This window comes from Colobus angolensis, unplaced genomic scaffold, assembly GCF_000951035.1.
Source record: "Colobus angolensis palliatus isolate OR3802 unplaced genomic scaffold, Cang.pa_1.0 Scaffold518, whole genome shotgun sequence".
Lineage (NCBI taxonomy): Eukaryota > Metazoa > Chordata > Mammalia > Primates > Cercopithecidae > Colobus > Colobus angolensis.
Genome location: NW_012118688.1, coordinates 1,951,663 through 1,970,691, shown reverse-complemented (window position 1 = coordinate 1,970,691; position 19,029 = coordinate 1,951,663). Strand labels below are relative to the sequence as shown.

Sequence of the window (19,029 nt, the reverse complement as noted above, 5' to 3'; positions counted from 1 at the left end):
ACCTCCAAGTTGACTTGGCAAGGCTGAAACTCACTTTGGTATATCGCACCCTGGTGTGGGGCTGACTGATTCACATAAGTTATTCTGGGATGCTGACTTCCCTTCTGGCTTCTTCAATTCAGCAACGCCTGGACTTTGGTCTCAATTTGTTCTAACCAAGGTTTGTAGACAGAGAACCAAAAAGGCCAGAAGATAAATCTGCCAGGTGGAAGGAAGGCTCTGGGTCAAGTCAATGAAAAACACTGAAGGATTGTTGGGAGGGGGCTGGCTATACCACAGCAAATGGTTGCAACTGAAACCCGCTGTTAACTCAACCCCCAAATCAGGCATCCTGTTTGATACCCTTGCCTCCCTTACACAGGTCAGCTCAGCAATGCCAAGTGGCTTACTGCATAGAAACCCAGGATCACAGAGAATGGGTGTTCACATGCTAGACACCACAGTGAAGACAGAACCCCAAGGTTTTATCAATGCATCATTGCATGTTTTGCAATGTCTGTGTGCTTTGTAAAGGGGTCTGTCAACCCCTCCTCCTAAAAGGTACAATTCATCAGGGACTGGGCCCCGATTCTGCTTGAAATTCCTCTACCTAATTTGCTCCATTCCACGTTGGAGCAAAAACTTTTTGGCTCTCTAGCATTTGATAGCATGAATTTTCAGGGCTTTCATAGGTTTCTCCCTTAGTTAAGAATCTCTGTGAACACTAATGTAAGATCTATAAAACTATTCTGTTTTCAAATAGTTGTTCCTTAAATCTTTTCAACTTTATATGAAAATTCAAACAGAACAGCCAAAATGAAAGAAACAGTCTTTGCTTGATAACAGTGTCAGTAGCAATGTTTCAATTTTACACATGGAAAATTATCAAGTAGAGGTCTAATTTCAGTTTTTGATAGCTGTTTTTTTGTTTTTTTGTTTGTTTGTTGTTTTTTTGAGACAGTGTCTCACTCTGTTGCCCAGGCTACAGTGCAGTGGCATGATGTTGGCTCACTGCAGCCTCCACCTTCCAGGTTCAAGCAATTCTCCTGCCTCAGCCTCCTGAGTAGCTGGGACTACAGGCACATGCCACCATGCCCAGCTGATTTCTGTATTTATAGTAGAGAAGGGGTTTCTTCATGTGGCCAGGGTGGTCTCAAACTCCTGTCCTCAGGCAATCTGCCTGTCATGGCTTCCCAAAGTGCTGGAATTATAGGTTTGAGCCACTGCACCCGACCAACAGGTGGCTCTTAATGGTAAAGCAGTTATGGCCCATTTAATAAGAATAGTAGCTAACTAGGTGAGCTTGCATGTTTGATTAACTATTATATTTTTTAATATAATTAGCAATGTGTAAAACAATAGATGTTCTTCATGTAAGAAACATTAATTCAATGCAATACTTCGTATTGAGGGTATTGTTTCTCAATGGATAGCAGTATAATTTCAAGATTGCTGTTTTATTTTAATGTTTTCTCTGACAAGGACGAAACATACATAAGCAAGATTTAGTTTTTAGTAAATGGAGATAACTTGTTAATTATATTTTGATTAATTATATTAAATTTGTGTAAGCTAATATTAATATTCCAATAGACTAAGTCAAAGAATAAAATCAACCTTGTTACTATGCTATTGACAATTAACTTTAGTATTTTGTTGGGTTATATTATAAATTAATATGCAAAAGTGATTGTGAAGTATTTGATCAAACTACTGGTCACAATATAGTTACTACATTTTACAAATTTTATATATGCAGGAATTTACTTAAATCCTGAACTCTTTTAAAAGAATTTAAAAAACAAGTTTCGGCATTACTATAAAAAGGCATTTTTTTCCTTCTAAGTGGTAATTTTAAGTGTAAAATTAAACTATATTTTACATTTCTAATAGGCTATATTATTTTCCACATGTAAATAATGCCATAGACACCAGGTAAGTACAATACCTCTTTCCAATTATCATTTTTCACTGCATACATATTCAATTTAGTGTGCACATAACTGATTATAAATTTGTGACTACATCCTGGGGGTTATAAATTTCTTCCTAGGGTCAACACATGGCAGTGTCTCTCTGGAAGCAGGTAATGCTATAAACCTTCCCTCAGTGGTGGCTCTAACTCTCTCTTTCTCTCTCACATCTGTCTCTCTCCCCCTCTCCAACTCTCTCTGTCTCTCTCCCTTGCTAGTTTTGAAAATGTAGGTGGCATGGGTCCCAGAGCCATAAGGAAATGAATTTTGCCAACAATGTGAGGGAGTTTGGAAGCAGATCCTTCCTCAGTTGAACCTCTGAAGAGAATCCAGCTCTGGGCAATCCCTTAAATGGAGACTTCATAGACCCTCCTCAGAATATCTATCTAGATCATATCTGGATCTGTGACATACAGTAACTGTGAGATAATAAGCATGTCTTGTTTTAAACCACCTAGTGTGTGATAATTTGTTACAAAGCTATGGATAACTAACACAAATAGAGCCACAAAAAGGTCACTCTGCTCCCATGGGACTGCTCTATGCAGCTATCATAAAAGTTACCCACAGCTAGTGTAACTGGATATTCTTGAGGACAAGCTGTTTGCTTAGTAACGTGAGAGCGGAAATCCTCCACATTTCTAGAGTCCCCAATTGCCTTCAAGTCATCTGCTGTTGGTTACTCCATTAAAGTGGCAGCTCGTGATAAACACACAGATAACAATTCTGTTCTCACCTTTTTGTTGCTCAAGATGATGACACAGTAGCGCACGTGCATGTTAAAGGGAAGAAAGCAGAGCTCTAGGCTTGAAGTTCCTTTCACTCCCAGGTGAACAGTATTCACGGAGCAGAAGAACTCTCTGATAAAAGTGGACTTAATTGCTAGCGAAACATAAACAGAGCTTGTTGACATATATTCTTATAAGTGCTGTTCTTCAGTGATTAAAGTTTTGGTATCAAAAAATGTTCAAAATATTAGCATGTAAGATTAGAAGATGATATTTGCTAATGAAAATTCAGTAACCCTAGATCAACCTTGTTATTAAACAATGCTTAATTATGACCCTCTATAAAGATTCCTTAATACATAATTTCATTACAAAGTATTTCACTACTGTGTAAAATTAGCCAGGATATACGAAACAAAGTGGTCATCCAGGAATCTTCAAATTTTTGTGGACTATGCAACGTTTCACAGGGTACAATGGATAATTTAAACTGGAAACAAAGGATGTATTATCTATACCTTTATCTATCTATCATATAAGTATGGCACACTAACCTATTGTGCCATGGAGCTCTGTGTATCTATCTAGTAGCTTTAAAACATGTCCACACATTATTTGATATTGCCTTAAATATGATGATGTAGTGGGCCAGGCTTAGTGACCTGATCCTTACAAATCGTATGCTAGAATGCAGCAAAAGTGAAGCAGTGTGATTTTTGACACCAGATCAAATAAAGTAACTCAATTCTGCCAATTCTTTCTTTCTTGGCTCACCTCACTTTAGAACTTAAGGAGATCCCGTAAAGAAGCCTGGGCCACATGGAGAAGCCATGAGTAAGTGTTCAGGCCAAGAGCCCCAGCAGATGTCCCAAACAAAAGGCAGCATTAACAGCCAGACATGTGAGTGAAGAAGACTTTGAAAGGACTCAAGCCCCAGCCTCCATTTGACCATGAACTAGAGTCATGCAGCTAAGCCCAGTCACCCCAGATGTATGAGAGAGAACCATTATTATTAATGGTTATTGTTTTATGCCAGTATATTTGGGGTGGTTTGTTCTACAGCTCTAGATAACCAGAACATTCCTATGTCCATTTGTTCTACTGATCATTATACCCATCTTTTATAGACCTATAGTTATTTCATAACATAATTTTATGAAAGAAAGTGCTCCCCTTACAACTCTAAACTTGGTGATACCTGTCACCAAAATAAGTTTAAACAATTCAGAATAAGCCAAAAGAGACATAAAGGCCATATAGCTAAACACATTCTTTGTACATTGGAGGGAAGTAGACCGGCAGTGAAAGGAGAGATTTGTGCAGAGTTGTCCAAAGGGTCATCAAGGGAAAAGACTCAGGACCTATGCTTCAGCCTCAAATCAGCCAACAATCCCCAGGGCTTACCACTCTGTCTGTCCTTGTAGCCATCCCTGTTGAATATTTCATTTCATATTATGCTTGGCACATAAAATCAGACATGAAAATAAAAACTTTTATTTAGGTACTCACAGGTATGTAAGAGATTTGGGGAATCACAACAGCCCTGATCAGTGTCACTCCCACTGCTACTGATGTCATCACTGACACAAGAAAATAGGAAAACAACATCAACAACACAAACAAAACTCAAAAACAATTCTTCATATTAGTTAAATAATATAGAGCCTTGAAAGTTATGGTTAAGTACAAACGATATGAAAAGACCATAGATATATTTCAAATATTATTTGATGTTCACATTGTTTTAGAAATTAAAATACATAAAAATACAAAAGGAAAACTAATAAACATCAATATTTCCGCTATTCTTTTCAAAAAATTGATAAAATAATTATCTTTCACTTTAAAATACAGTACTGTAGAGAAGTGCAAATTTGATAATAATAAAAACACTAATCCAAAGACTCAAAACCTGAATTATCTCAATTTAGGATTAAATAGGTACTTTTTCCAAAAGTAGTTCTAGAAATTGCTTTCTTGAGAAAATTTCCTTCTTTATTATTTTCACATTTGCTTGTTTCTTATAAAGGTATAAGAAGACCTGGGAATTTGATTAATCTCTGATTGCATTTCTAAAAACAAAGTAGTAGATCACAGCCTGAAGCAACTGCCTCCCTTGAAAGATTCCAGGTCTTCCAAAACCCATCAATTTCACGCATATCACTCTTCTTGTAGTATTCTTGGTTATTTTACTCAATAAGCTGTCAATTACTATTTGGGTTTAGAGATATTGGTTACCTGATTTTTTTTCTGAGAACACAAAACCCCATATTTGCTCACTTTGACATCTGCTTTTCCCTGAATTTGATGCTGTAAAATATTTTGACTCTTTACAACTAAAGTTATTCTAAAGTTATCCATTCCTTTTCACCATTTGATTTTGATGAGTAACACTGTACTGTCTTTTCTTTACACCACATTTGTAATGAAGTTTGTTACCACTTCTTAACAGTTATTCTGTGGCTTAATTCTACTCACAGGTATTCTGGTTAGCACTGTAAATTATATCTTTTTTATAAAAAAGGTAATACCTTTTTAAAATAAGAACATTTATTATTTTACATAATTCGAGCATTTGATAAACATTTTAATGTTGCTATAGATACAATAAATGGATATTTTAGCATTTATAAGGGAGACTATACAGAATAAAAAGAATAACAAAGACTGCTTATTATTTCTCCGTATTTGGCTCCATTGCCATTTCTTTGATATTAGAGTTCTGGGTAGAAAGCCTGATTAAAATACACAGATAATTTCCAAACCTCATTTTGTTCAATACTTGTAATCTCTAGTCTAATCATTTTTATTACAGTGAGTAGAAAAGCAGACCAATTTGGGCTTCATATCTTTTTCCTTGTCTTTACCTATCTTCTTGGAAACAAGTAAGGAAAGTGCCTTTTGAAGAAATCAGAGTTGCCTCATCCCCAAAAAGAGACTCTCACACCCAGAACATTTGAGTGACTGTTTAAGCTAAAGATAGACAGAACACATTGCAGACCTAGATATTTGTATTGACTTGCTTATGAATCCAATGGTTATCATGATTACAAAAGGCATCAGAAAATAATTTGATGAAATAATTTGACTTCGAAAAATTCTATTTTACCTGATGAATGTCTGAGTCTAGAAAGCCAGTGATAAATCTAACATTTCTACAAAACTTTGGTGTCCCAAAGACAGAATGGAAAAGAACTTAATTTATTTACCTTTTTGTTAATCTTTGCACCTCAGTCCACACTACCACTTTCTAAATGCTCACAAACTATTGTTGAAGTAAAAGAAGAGTAAGTCCTTAATCATAGGGAAAAACAGAATCAAAAGAGGCTAAAATTACAAAAAAAAAAAATACTGTAGATCAAGCAGTGAAATATTTCCTGCTAACCCAGTAGTGGTCCAGGTCAGGGACTGGAAACTACTTTTGAGGTGTGAAGGAGTAATACTTCTTTTTCCTCTGCAGTAGTGGTATGCATCTCTTTTCAAGCTAAAATGATAAAAATGGCATTGAATTGATTCGCTTAAGGGTATGACTAAATCGGCCCAAACAGTTATTTCCTATTCAAACCTCTACCAAAAGGGTTAGGAAGATGTTTATCATAAGCCTTCATGAAGTTAATTCAGGGCAGGCATTCAAGGCTCTATCTCAACCAAATAGCAAAATGTCTGGTTCAAGTCTAGTTTTGATGCATTATGCCCTTTGAATGCCACATGCATCACGAAAACTAGAGAGCATTAAGTTTTAGATTCATTTTATCTGGACATATTTATAGGTATTTCTCAAGAAAAGGCCCAGTGGATACCTAGAGGCTAGTAAAAATGAAATATTCACTGTTTTTTGTAACACCTTGACCCCTGAGCAGTTGAGAAGTGTCTAAAGCAAGGAGTCCTAAGATAGAAGGGCAAAGTTGATCTACAAATTTTAATGGGGAAAAAATTTCAGCTTGACTTCCACTAACTTAACAACAATTTAAATCAAACCACAGTAGCATTAAGCATATCTATGATTTGCTCACCAAATAATCACAGATATGTTTATATCACATCTCAGTTCATATCTTAATATATTATTTATGTTCATCACTGCTTTTAAAGTATAGTAGGCATTAACTTCACCATTACATCTGTTAATAAAGAAGTATATATTTTATTAGATTACGCTCTTAAAATATTTCGATAATCTATTGTAATATTCATTTCCTTTGTGCCGTGGACTGCATGGTGCCCCTCACCCCTAAATTTATATATTTAAATCCTAACCACCAATGTGACCGTATTTGGAAATGAGAAATATAAGGGGGTAATTAAGCTTTACTGAGATCACAAGGGTAGGGCCTTGATCCAATAGAATTAGTGTTATAAGTAGAGATACATGAGAGCGCTCTCTCTTTACCCATTCTCACATGTAGAAGAGGTCATGTGAGCACATAATAAGATGGCAGCCATCTACAAGCCACCAGAAGAGGACACAGAATAAAATCTATCTTGTAGCACCTTGATAATGGACTCCCAGCCTCCAAAACCATGAGAAATAAATTTGTGTTGTTTAAACCATCCAGTTCGTAGTATTTTGTTATGGCAGCCCATGCAGACTAAGATAGCCTTAATCCTTACATCTTATGTGTTTAGAGAAAACACTGTTCTTCAAAGTGCAATTGCCTTCATGAGAACCAAAGAGTCTGATAACATTTTTAAAAGTTAAGAAATCCTAATCTAGAATAGGATCATGAAAGATAACTACCATATTTGGCCTTCAATTCACTCTGCTTTCTTTAGAGACTAGCTACTATAGACTGAATGTGCTTCCCCCACCCTGATCCCCTCAATTCATTTGTTGAAATCTTAATCCCCAGTTTCATGGTATTAAGAGGTGGGGTCTTTGAGAGGTGAAGACTTCTCAAAGATCAGAAAAGTGGAGTCTTCATGGATGAGATAAGTGCCCTTATAGAAAAGAATCCAGAAAGCTCCCTCACTCCTTCTGCCATGTGAGGATGCAGCAAAAGACTGTCATCTATGAACCAGGAATGTGGCCCTTACCAGACACCAAATCTGCCAGTACCTTTATCTTGGACTCTCCAGCCTCCAGAACTGTGCAAAATAAGTATTTGTTGTTTAAGCCCCTCAATCTATAGTATTTTGCTATAGTACCCTAACAGACTAAGACACTTGCCTAATTCTAATTGTTCCTAATTATTCAGTACAGTAAAAAGAAATATTTTAAAATCATGAGTCTCCAGAATCCAGCTTTTTTTTTTTGAGACAGAGTCTTGCTCTTGTTGCCCAAGCTGGAGTGCAATGGTACGACCGTGGCTCACTGCAACCTCCGCCTCCCAGGTTCAAGCAATTCTCCTGCCTCAGCCTCCCAAGTAGCTGGGATTACATGCATGAGCCACCACGCTTGGCTAATTTTGTATTTTTAATAGAGAGAGGGTTTCACCATGTTGGTCAGGCTGTTCTCGAACTCCCAACCTCAGGTAATCTGCCCACCCAGGCCTCCCAAAGTGCTGGGATTACAGGTGTGAGCCACTGCACCCAGTCTTTTGTTTTGTTTTGTTTCAAACAAGAATCAAGATCCAGAAAATTATCTCTATCAGGGCCTTCTTTCATTTTTGGTTGCAATTCTGAGCCAAGCTCTTCTGAGACATAGAGATTAATGATGAAGCCCCTAAGCTTATGGAGCATATAGTCTACAACAAAACATAGGTTTGTGAGAACTACTTTCAAAGCAGAATGATAAACACTTTATTACCTTTTCAACATTAATTCCTATGCTCCTATATTGACCTTGCAGTTTATATGTCTTTTATTTCCCCTTGCATGCGCCTACCCACTGCTTCTGGAATTCCCTCCACCCATGTTCCTATGCTCATAGGAAAGTTCTCCTCCTTCTCTAGATTCTGGCCATGAAGATCTTACTCATATTTCAGATCACGATTTATTTATAATAAGAGAAAACGCCAAAATACTTCTTTTAAAATGTCTTCTCTTCCATGAAATTCTCCATAATATCTAGATAGCAATATTCTTAAGCAATCAGATCATAGAATATTTTTTTCATCTAATAATAACAAATACTTTCTTCCCTGTAAAACTTCCTCCACTGGCAGGGATTTTTGTTTTCTGCTTGGTGACTGGTTCCTCGAGGGCCAGACATGTGACTTATTTATCTTTATGCTTTTCCAGTGCCTGAGTTGTCACTTAATAAAAATTTGTTGAATGATTAAATAACTCAATACTGCTGGAAAAAAAAAAAAAAAACACACAGCAGGTCTTACAACCATTAGAAATAATTGACAAAGTACTCATTTCTGAGCCCAGCTGTTCCATTCATTAATTTCAAGGTTTGGCTAAAATCAGTTGCCTACACTGATACTTTCCTGAAAATTCCTTTGGGTTTCATTAGAATAAGAACTTACTAAATGCTCTCATTATGCTCATGGATCATGTCCCCACAAAGTAAAATGCGTGATAAATATAAAGTTTTATCATTCATGTGGTTCCAAATGGGTTATTTTATAATATATGTATCTGGTTGCTTACAAAGAGCAGCTCATGGAGGCTTTTTAAATAGAAGAGTCTATAATTATTTTAAAGCCAGTTTAACAATGCTTACTATTTCATACTTTACTACTCACTTAAGAAGAGAAACTGTATTATTTGGAGAGATATTAGCTGATGTGAACCTGAGGAGGAGTATTGGTTAGTAATATAGGCTAGGTCATGCTGCAATAACATACAACCTCATATATCAATGGATTAGCACAATAGTTTATTTCTTGCTAATGCTACGTGTCTATCAAGGTGGAGGGTACACTCAGGGATCCTTGGTGAAGGAGGCTCTTTTCTTCTTTATTTTTACCTTTTTGAAATAGGGTCTCACTCTGTCACCTAGGCTGGAGTGCAATGGCGCAATCTCATCTCACTGCAACCTCTGCCACTCAGGCATAAATGATTCTCATGCCTCAGCCTACCAAGTAGCTGGGATGACAGGCACCCGCCACTATGTTCAGCTAATTTTTGTATTTTTAGTAGAGACAGGGTTTCACCATGTTGCCCAGGCTGGTCTTGAACTCCTGAGCTCAAGTGATCCGTCCACCTCGGCTTCCCAAAGTGCTGGGATTACAGGCGTGAGCCACATGCCTGACCAGGAGGCTCCTTTCTATATGCGTTTCAATAATAGTCATGGCAAGAGAAGGGAACATGAAAAATTTCTCACAGGTTCTTAAAGCTACCAATTGGAAATAACATACAGCACTTCTCCTCACATATCACTGGCCAAATAGGCTATATGTTGACACATAAATTCCACATTGGTGGAGAAGTGCGATATTACCATGTGCCTAAGTAGAGGAAAACAGGAACATTTGAGAAAACCTCTTTTAAAAATTCAGTTCATTTATGGAGTTTTTTAAAAACATTTTCTTGCTTTACTTGCTACCATGCTGATTAAACATAGAGATTAGACTAGGATTTTATTGGGACCATGTATCATAGAGGCACTACTCTGGTCATGATTTAAAATACATGTTATTAAATTTCAGTTTGTATATGGAAATCTCTTGAAGACAAACAATAAAAAGCTTTTAAAAGTAATGTGTAGCATTACTAAATATTATTTTATTAAGGCATATTTAAAGACAGAAATGCTTCATTATGCCAAAGAAGCCAGATTGATGAAATATTAGATTATTTTGTGCTACTTGAGAATAAAAATCTTTGTGTCCCTTCATGGTGGAGACTTGGTTAACTACCCCAATAATCATTTTCCTTTTTTCCTCACTGACAAAAACCTAATTTTATTTAGATATGTATGGAGAAAGGAGGTTTCCCAGTCTTTCTTCCAGCCAGGTTTGGTCATTTAATTAAAATCTGGCCAATGAGCTACAAACAGAAGTGCTGTGTGGTATTTCTGGCAAACTTCCCTAATAGCAAAAGGGCACACTTTTATCCTTGTGCATCTTTCTTTCCATTGCCTAAGAAGTGGATTTGATTGTCGGAGCTCTGGGTAGTTTAGTTGATCCCTCAGAAACGGAATACAGTCTTTCGTGCTACATGATCTAGAGTCTGAAGGTGTTACACAGGATGCAGGCAGAATTCCAGATGAAGGAGCCATAGTAACTTCTTCTCTTTAGAATCGTCAGAAAAACAACCTTTTGTGGGGACTTAAGACTACTTTATCTCAATTCAACATACAGATTTGGGCCTCAGCCATCATCTCATGCCAGTCCCTAAATGATAAACCAAGAGCCTGCACTAATTGACAAGCCCGCTTCCTTGAGAAACTTTGTGGCTTTTGCCTTTATAAGAATTGCCCTTGCCTTTGATTTAGGAGACAGTATTCACAGGGGTACACATGAATAAATCCCCAGTATTTTAAATGTATGACTCTGAGTTATCCTTGGAGAGTTAATCTGCATGAGCCTGATTGCTCTATTTGGGATCAGTGTTCTCTCTGACCCAACACTCAATGTCTCAGCATCTTTAAGTTTTTATTGGCTGTTGTTGTTTTGTTTTGTTTTTCATCACAGAAAGGCTTGAGAGAAGAACTAAGGAAGTGTAGCATTATAAATAAAATGTATGACACTAATGAGAAAGAATGATCAATAATGCTTGGGACCATGACAGACACACTTCTTAAGCTATATTTCATGCTGAATTGGTAATTACTTGGGATGAGTACTTCCAAGGTTTCCTTTCCTAGAAAAATTAAATCATAAATGCTTTCATAATTGTTTGTTCTATTTTCTTTTTGATTTGGGGAGCATACCACAGAAAAGAAAACCTTACTTGTAGCTTTAGATTCCATGGCTTCAATAATCCCAGAACTCTGGATCTAATCAAACTCATTCCAGAGTATTATATAAAAAAAGTGATAAATTTGAGATACAGAAATCATATTTTGTATTCCAAATCCTGAAAGTATACTCAATTTTTCTCTTCATTACACTGATTCAATTTTGTGTTATTTATACTCACAGATACCTACAGTGTCACTTCAAGATCTGACTCTAATTTACAATATAATACTATAAATTGTATACAATTAATGTGAAGAAGTTATTTCAAGTCCATTCAGGCAAAAATCTACAATCACAAAGCAGCCACTTAATCAAGAAGAATCAAGGGGCTGAAAAGATAAAAATCTAGAGAGAACTGTTTACAGAAGTGTTTTTAGCAATACTTCAGTAAAACTTGAATTTCATATCTACAAAGAAATTAACATAAAATACCTACAATCCTCTTATTCTTTTGGTATCTTTAACGCTACCTTAGAGTTCAATACATCAATTCATATTTTATTGTTCACTAAAGCAAAATATGAAAGTAAGACTTCAAAAGCCCTAGGTAAGCATTACATTGGCATTTAATAAAACAAATTCAGTGAGACAAAAATGGTCTCTTCTTTAAAAACTTTTCTCACAGAATAACCATTGAAGGAATCAAACATCTCATAATAGATGCAGCCCATATAATCTCCCAAAAGTGTTAAGTTAAACACAAATCACTTTTGAAAAAAAAAAAAAAGAACTGTACTCATTTTAATCTTAGCAAGATCTGCACAAGCACTTTAATGGTTTCTGATGACACTGGGAATTCCTGTCATTTAAATTGTCAAATTCTTGCTTCTTGATATATTTTTGGATCTAAAAGGATGATATTGATGCTGTCAAGCACTATACAAAGACAAACAATGGTGTTAAACTAAAAACATAGTAGTAATGATCAACATAGGCATGCACTTCATTAATAGACATCTACATTATTTTCCCTCTATCTAACTCTCTTAAACGTGATAACATTGTTCTTAATTGTACTTAAATTTATATAGTGATTCTATAGTGTAAAACAGAGGAACAACATAAAACAATCAATTTTTTAAAAATCCTGTTTCTTTATTCAGCAAATGTCTTTATAAACTAAATACAGCCCTCATAAAGTAGGTAGAATAAGTTTAAACACTGTCAATCCTCATTATCCATGAATTCCGTATTTGCAAATCCACCTATTTCCTAAAATGTATTTGTAACCCCAAAATCTATACTTGTAGTGCTTTCATGGTGTTAAAGGACATGCACAGAGTGGTGAAAAGTTCTTGTCACTGGTTGCACCAATTCGCAGCTGAGGTCAAACAAGGTGACAAGGGGCCTTCTTATTTCAATCCTTATACAAGTATAGAGATGAGAAGAGGTAGAGACAACAGTGGGCAGTGCAGAGTAATGCAAGACACTCAGGCCTAGTGGACAGGGTTTGAATACCTTCTCTGATGCCTTTTATTGGGGCAGTGTCAGGAAAGTCATCTGACACTTCTGAACCTTGTTTTCATTTTGTAAAAAAAAAAGAAAATAGAATCTTCCATGATGGGTTATTTTTAGAATTTACTATTATAATCTGTATGATTATATGTGTTTCTTCTTGGAATAATGGTTCAGTATTCACAAATATAGCCTGTAGCAAATTCATAGAACATAACTACCACAAATCATGAAAATCTACTATATTTAATCAAGTTCATATTTATTCAATTTTTATGCACATGAATCTAGTAACATATAAATACATATTTGGATATGAGTGTGAATTAGGTAAATAAAACATTTTGAATAAATGAAAACTATTGTGTAATTATATAACTAGTTTCCTTGACCACTTATTTCTCAAAACTTTTTCTCAGATACTTATGAGTACAAAATATAGACACTTACTCATGTTTTGGGTATTGCCTGGATCCAGTTAACTTTGATGGCAAAGAGACATATGTTGAGGATTCCACCAAAATAACACTGGAATAAATGAAGAAATAATTATTTTTAATTTATTGCAACAAAATTCAGATATGTGATAAATTTTTTCCCATCATTCATAAAATATCCTTAGAATCAGAATAAACTACAGTTTAAAAAATCCATGTGCTTTCATTCTGCAACTCAGAAGATATATGTTAGAAAGAAGGGAAAGATCGGGAATGGAAATATGTGAAACATAGTATCTTTTTATATGGAATGGCAGCACTGAATTCTCGTAGCAAGGACATTTAGAAGATAAGTGACTGGTCAAATTATATTCCAGAAACAAAGAGGAAATATCACACTGGTCTTACACATCACCAGAGCTGTACACGTTTCATAATTTCTTTTTTTTTTCGTTTTTGAGACGGAGTCTCGCTCTGTCACCCAGGCTGGAGTGCAGTGGCCAGATCTCCACTCACTGCAAGCTCCGCCGCCTTCCGGGTTCATGCCATTCTCCTGCCTCAGCCTTCCTAGAAGCTGGGACTACAGGTGCCTGCCACGATGCCCGGCCAATTTTTTTGTATTTTTAGTAGAGACGGGGTTTCACCGTGTTCGCCAGGATGGTCTCGATCTCCTGAACTCATGATCTGCCCGCCTTGGCCTCCCAAAGTGCTGGGATTACAGGCGTGAGCCACCGTGCCCAGCCACGTTTCATAATTTCTAAACCTATTTCGATGAAAGAAAAATGTTTCTTTCAGGAGTGGACATGAGATGTGGGTAGCTAGTCAATCAGTACATTAATAATTATGCCATCTTCTGAAATTACACAGCAACAGAAAGTCTTCCTATATGACAATGCTCATATATTCAAGAAACAGTTATAGAGACATTTGTTTCTTACTTGTAGGACATGAGGTTCTGGAAACACAAACATTTTTGCCCTAGGCTGCTCACATCATAGAGTAAGAATAGTATATAAATGATGCCCTAGCAGTAAATTAAAGATGTCATGGAAATTCATGTCGTGAATGGCTAATTCTACGTTCAGAAGTGAACAGATTGTGTCAAATATTGTTAAGAATAAAATATCTAAACTTGATTTATCAAAAGAAACCCCTTTTATTATATAACAGTTATTGAGATCCCTAAATCCTAGCTTTTTGAGAAAAACTAGGCTAGCAATAAATAAATCAAAAGTTTTAGTCTTGATAATACACACACACACACACACACAAACACACACATGTCTGCACGTGTATATAAACTAAAATGCAACACTTTCCTATATCCTAAAACTTATTATTTTTCTTATTCTATTTTTTCTTTAGTCAAATTTTTATTTTTTATTTTATTATTTTTAAAATGTTCAACTTTTATTTTATATTCAGAGTTCATGTGCAGGGTTGGCATATTGCATGATGCTGAGGTTTGGCATATAATTGATTTCATTACCCAGATAGTGAGCGTAGTACCCAATAGGTATTATTGCAGTCCTTGCCTCCTCCATCTCTCTTCCCTCTAGTAGTTGCCAGTGTCTACTGTTCCCCTCTCTATGTCCATGTGTACCCAGTGTTTGGCTCCCACTTATAAATGAGGACATGAGGTAATTGGTTTTCAGTTTCTGCACCAATTCTCTTAGGATGATGGCCTCTGGTTGCTTTCATGTTGCTGCAAAGAACATGATCTCCTTCATTTTTATGGCTGCAGAGTATTCCATGGTGCATATGTACCACGTTTTCTTTATCCAATCCACCATTGATGGGCACCTAGGTTGATTCCATGTCTTTCCTACTGTGAATACTGCTGCAATGAACATATGAGTGCATGTGTATTTCTGCTAGAATGATTTGTTTATCTTTGGGTATATATCCACTATTGGGATTGCTGGATCAAATGCTAACTCTATTTTAAGTTCTTTGAGAAATCTCCAAACTGCTTTCCACAGTGGTTGAACTAATGCCAACATCAGATTCTGTCCTATTGTTTTAAATTGATATTTCTGATGCTTTCATATAAGAATTGTAAAGAATTATGTGAATATTAAATACTAAAAATGTTTAAACAGATGAAATTAAATGTAGTAAAATGTAAATTGTTAACTTTGTGAAACATCTGTCTGACTACCAGATTCACCTATATTATTACTAAGATACAATTAGGCAAATATATAAAGAAGAATTCCTCTCCAGAGAGTAATTTAAATTTAAAGTCAGCTACTAAATTCTAAATTCTCATCTAAATTTCATAAAATTATGAGGCAGAAGAATATTGCAACATTTATTTATATTTCTATATAAATCCAAGGTAACTAATTGGAGAAATTTATTTTGGTGATAATCTGTTCTGGCTAAAAAGTAGTCACAAGGATCATTGAATTTGACACACAAATAAAATGACTAGCCCAACATAATAAATATCATATTTTTATACACAGTGCATATACCATTTTGAGTTAAAATAGCAATCTACATGTGTCTGAATCATCCCTGCTTAAATACAAAGAACATGTTTTCTTAAAATATATATAAATATTAACTGCAAAAACACAATATGAACTACCTGTTAAATGAAAAAAGAATAATCCTACTTGATAACTGCAGTTTCTAAATCAGCAGCTCTCACACTTCAATCTGCATAATAATTACTTAAATTTTGTTCAAAATGCAGATTTCCAAAGTTCTACCTATATGAATTCTAAGCAGGTCTGGAATGGGTTCCAGAAATCTTTATTTAAAACAAGTTCTTAAGATGCTTTTAATATAGTTCACTCGTTTATTATTATTATTATTATTATCATTACTATTATTATTTTAGTTATTTATTTTTTTTTTGAGACGGAGTCTCACTCTGTCACCCAGGCTGGAGTGTAATGGCATGATCTTGGCTCACTGCAACCTCAGTCTCCCGAGTTCAAGCAATTCTTCCACCTCAGCCTCCCGAGTAACTGGGATTACAGGCGCATTCCACCATGCCCAGCTAATTTTTTTGAATTTTTGTAGAGACTGGGTTTCACCATGTTGGCCAGGCTGATCTTGGACTCCTGACCTCGTGATCCATCTGCCTCGGCCTCCCAAAGTGCTGGGATTACACGCATGAGCCACCATGCCTGGCCTCACCCATTTATTAAACTTTGAAACCTGCTGACCTAGAACAACATGATTCTAATATTAATGTAAAAACAAATCTTCTGGAGATGTTATTAAATGCAAATTCTGACTCAATTGGATTGAAGTGGGCCTGAAATTTTGTCTTTCTAGCAAGCTCCCAGGTGATGTTGGTGCTACTGATCCAAGGATAACACTTTGAGAAGCAAGAACCTAAGCTAAAACATAAAATATTTTTCAAATTATAAAACTAGACAACCAATGAAAGAAAGGCAGAGAATTACAACATTAGAACCACCATACATTTATCCCTCTATATAAGCAACAAAAAACACTGGTAAGAGTTGTGAAAATAACTTTTTCAGAACACTGGTAAATACAGAGAGGCATGCAACAATCTCAGGAGTAGTGTTTATCCAAGATAAACTGCCAAACTTTGGTAAGAACAGTGGAGTTTGTTGCATTGTAACTTGTGTGTTGTAACTCCCATCCTCCTTTTGACAGCTCTGCAGCAGCCTTGCACCCAAGGAAGTTGTAAAAATCTGTAGCTTACAACATGAAGGAGGGAAAGACTGACATTGGACTTCTTCAAAAAAGTCTTATTCCTGAGCATTGTTATTATCTAACCTGTCTTGCTGCTTCCTGGAAAATGTCAAGCTTTAATTTGTAACGTATTTGTTTTTATTTGACCTGACTTAAGGGAGAACACCTATCACACCAGGATGTTTGCTGAAATAAATCCACAGCAATTATGTGTGAGATTGCTACAAAAGTTGGGTCAAACAAAAGCCTGATGAAACATGAGAAGAACATATGGGGGAAAATACGTCCATGTATTGTATTAAACTAACTTGCCTGATCCCCAAAATATGTCAAAGATCCTGCATATGGGATACAATGATGTGTCACCGAATAGACGATATCAATTAAAGAGACAGAAATGATACAAAAGAACCAATTAGAAATTCTAGAATTGAAAAATAACATCCCTGAAACTAAAAATTACTAGAGGGGTTCAACAGCAGGTTTGGTATGGCAAAAGAAAAAAAAAAAAGCAGTGCATTTAAAATATGTCAATTGATATTATTTATTTTGAGGAACAGGAAGAAAAAATAATAAAGAAAAATTAACAGAGATCCAGATGCCTGTGGGACACCAACATAAGTCTAATGGGAATTTCCAAAAGACAAGAGAGAGAGAGAAAGAGGAAAAAAACATTTTAAAAATAAAGAATGAATACTTCTAAAATTTGATGAAAAGCATTAATTTACACATCTAAGAAGCACAAAGAACACTTTGTAGGATAAACTCAAGGCAATCCACATATAGATAATAATAATTAAACAGTTGAAAGGCTAAGATACAGACAATCTTGTAAGTAGCAATACAAAATTGACTCAGTGCCTACAGTGGCTCCTTAATATGATTAACAGCTAACTTTCCATCTGAAATGCTGGAAGATAGAAGACAACAGGATTATGTATTCAGTACACTGCAAGAAATAGAGTTGATGAAGTACAATGTATAAAGAAAAAACTCTCCTTCAAAAAAATAATAAAAAAAAAAAACAAAAGAAGAAAACAAAAAAAAAAGTCCTTCAAAAATGAAGGAGAAAAGATATTCCAAAGTAAACAAAACCTAAAACAATTCATTACTAGCAGAACTGTGACACAACAAATATTTCAGCTGAGGTAAAAGGACACAAGAAATTAATCAAAACCACATGAGGTAATAAAAGGCACGAAGAAAGGTGACTACAATGGTAAATATATATTTAAAAACAAGCTATAAATTTTCATTTTCTTCGCAACTCTTTATATTTGCCTTTCTCATTTAAAATAAAGTAGAGTAGGACAATAAATATAAAACTGCTTTATGGGCTTATAATGCATTAAGATGAAATTGGTATAATAACACTAGGGAAAGGCTAGGAAAAAGAGATACATTGCAGATACAAAGTTTCTGAATTATATTGAAATTCAGTTGGTATTAATCTGAGTTAGATTGTTTTATTTTAGATGCTGATTGTAATCCTCAGGGTAACTATTAAGAAAACAATTAGAAAATCATAAACTAAAAGAAACTAAAAGGAAATAAAATGGTATACAAAATAACTGTTAAAAAACTCAGGCAGTAACAGATAAACAGATGAACAACGACATTAGTGATATATAAAGGAAATATAAAAGTGACAGACATAAATTCTACTAGATTACAGATTGAGTTAAATGTAACAGACTAAACACTTCAATCAAACAGGAAAGACTGACAAGATGGATAAAAGAAAAGAGACAAACATTGGGTTCAAAAACACAAACCAATTGGTATTAAAAAGATTTAAAAAGGAATACCATGAAAATAGTAATAAAAAAGGAGCTGGAGTGGCTATCTTAATAACAGATAAAATAATATTTAAGACAAACATTAAGTCTGACACCATGAGAGATCCTTGGACTCTCACCCCAAGAAAATGAGTAAAAACAAAACAAACAAACAAAGAAACCCAAAAAAACACTTTGAA

At 35.2% G+C, this 19,029-nt stretch overlaps 1 protein-coding gene across 1 annotated transcript in view; it reads right to left on the bottom strand.

Annotated features, from left to right (window-relative positions):
* CFAP47 (cilia and flagella associated protein 47) overlaps nt 1-19,029 on the bottom strand; it is a 455,808-nt gene that overhangs the window by 193,476 nt on the left and 243,303 nt on the right. The window contains exons 40-42 of the mRNA XM_011960616.1: nt 13,381-13,458; nt 4,190-4,260; nt 2,689-2,834 (exon numbers count right to left, since the gene is read on the bottom strand). Coding sequence (XP_011816006.1) covers nt 2,689-2,834; nt 4,190-4,260; nt 13,381-13,458 — 295 coding nt within the window. The remainder of the gene's footprint in view (nt 1-2,688; nt 2,835-4,189; nt 4,261-13,380; nt 13,459-19,029) is intronic.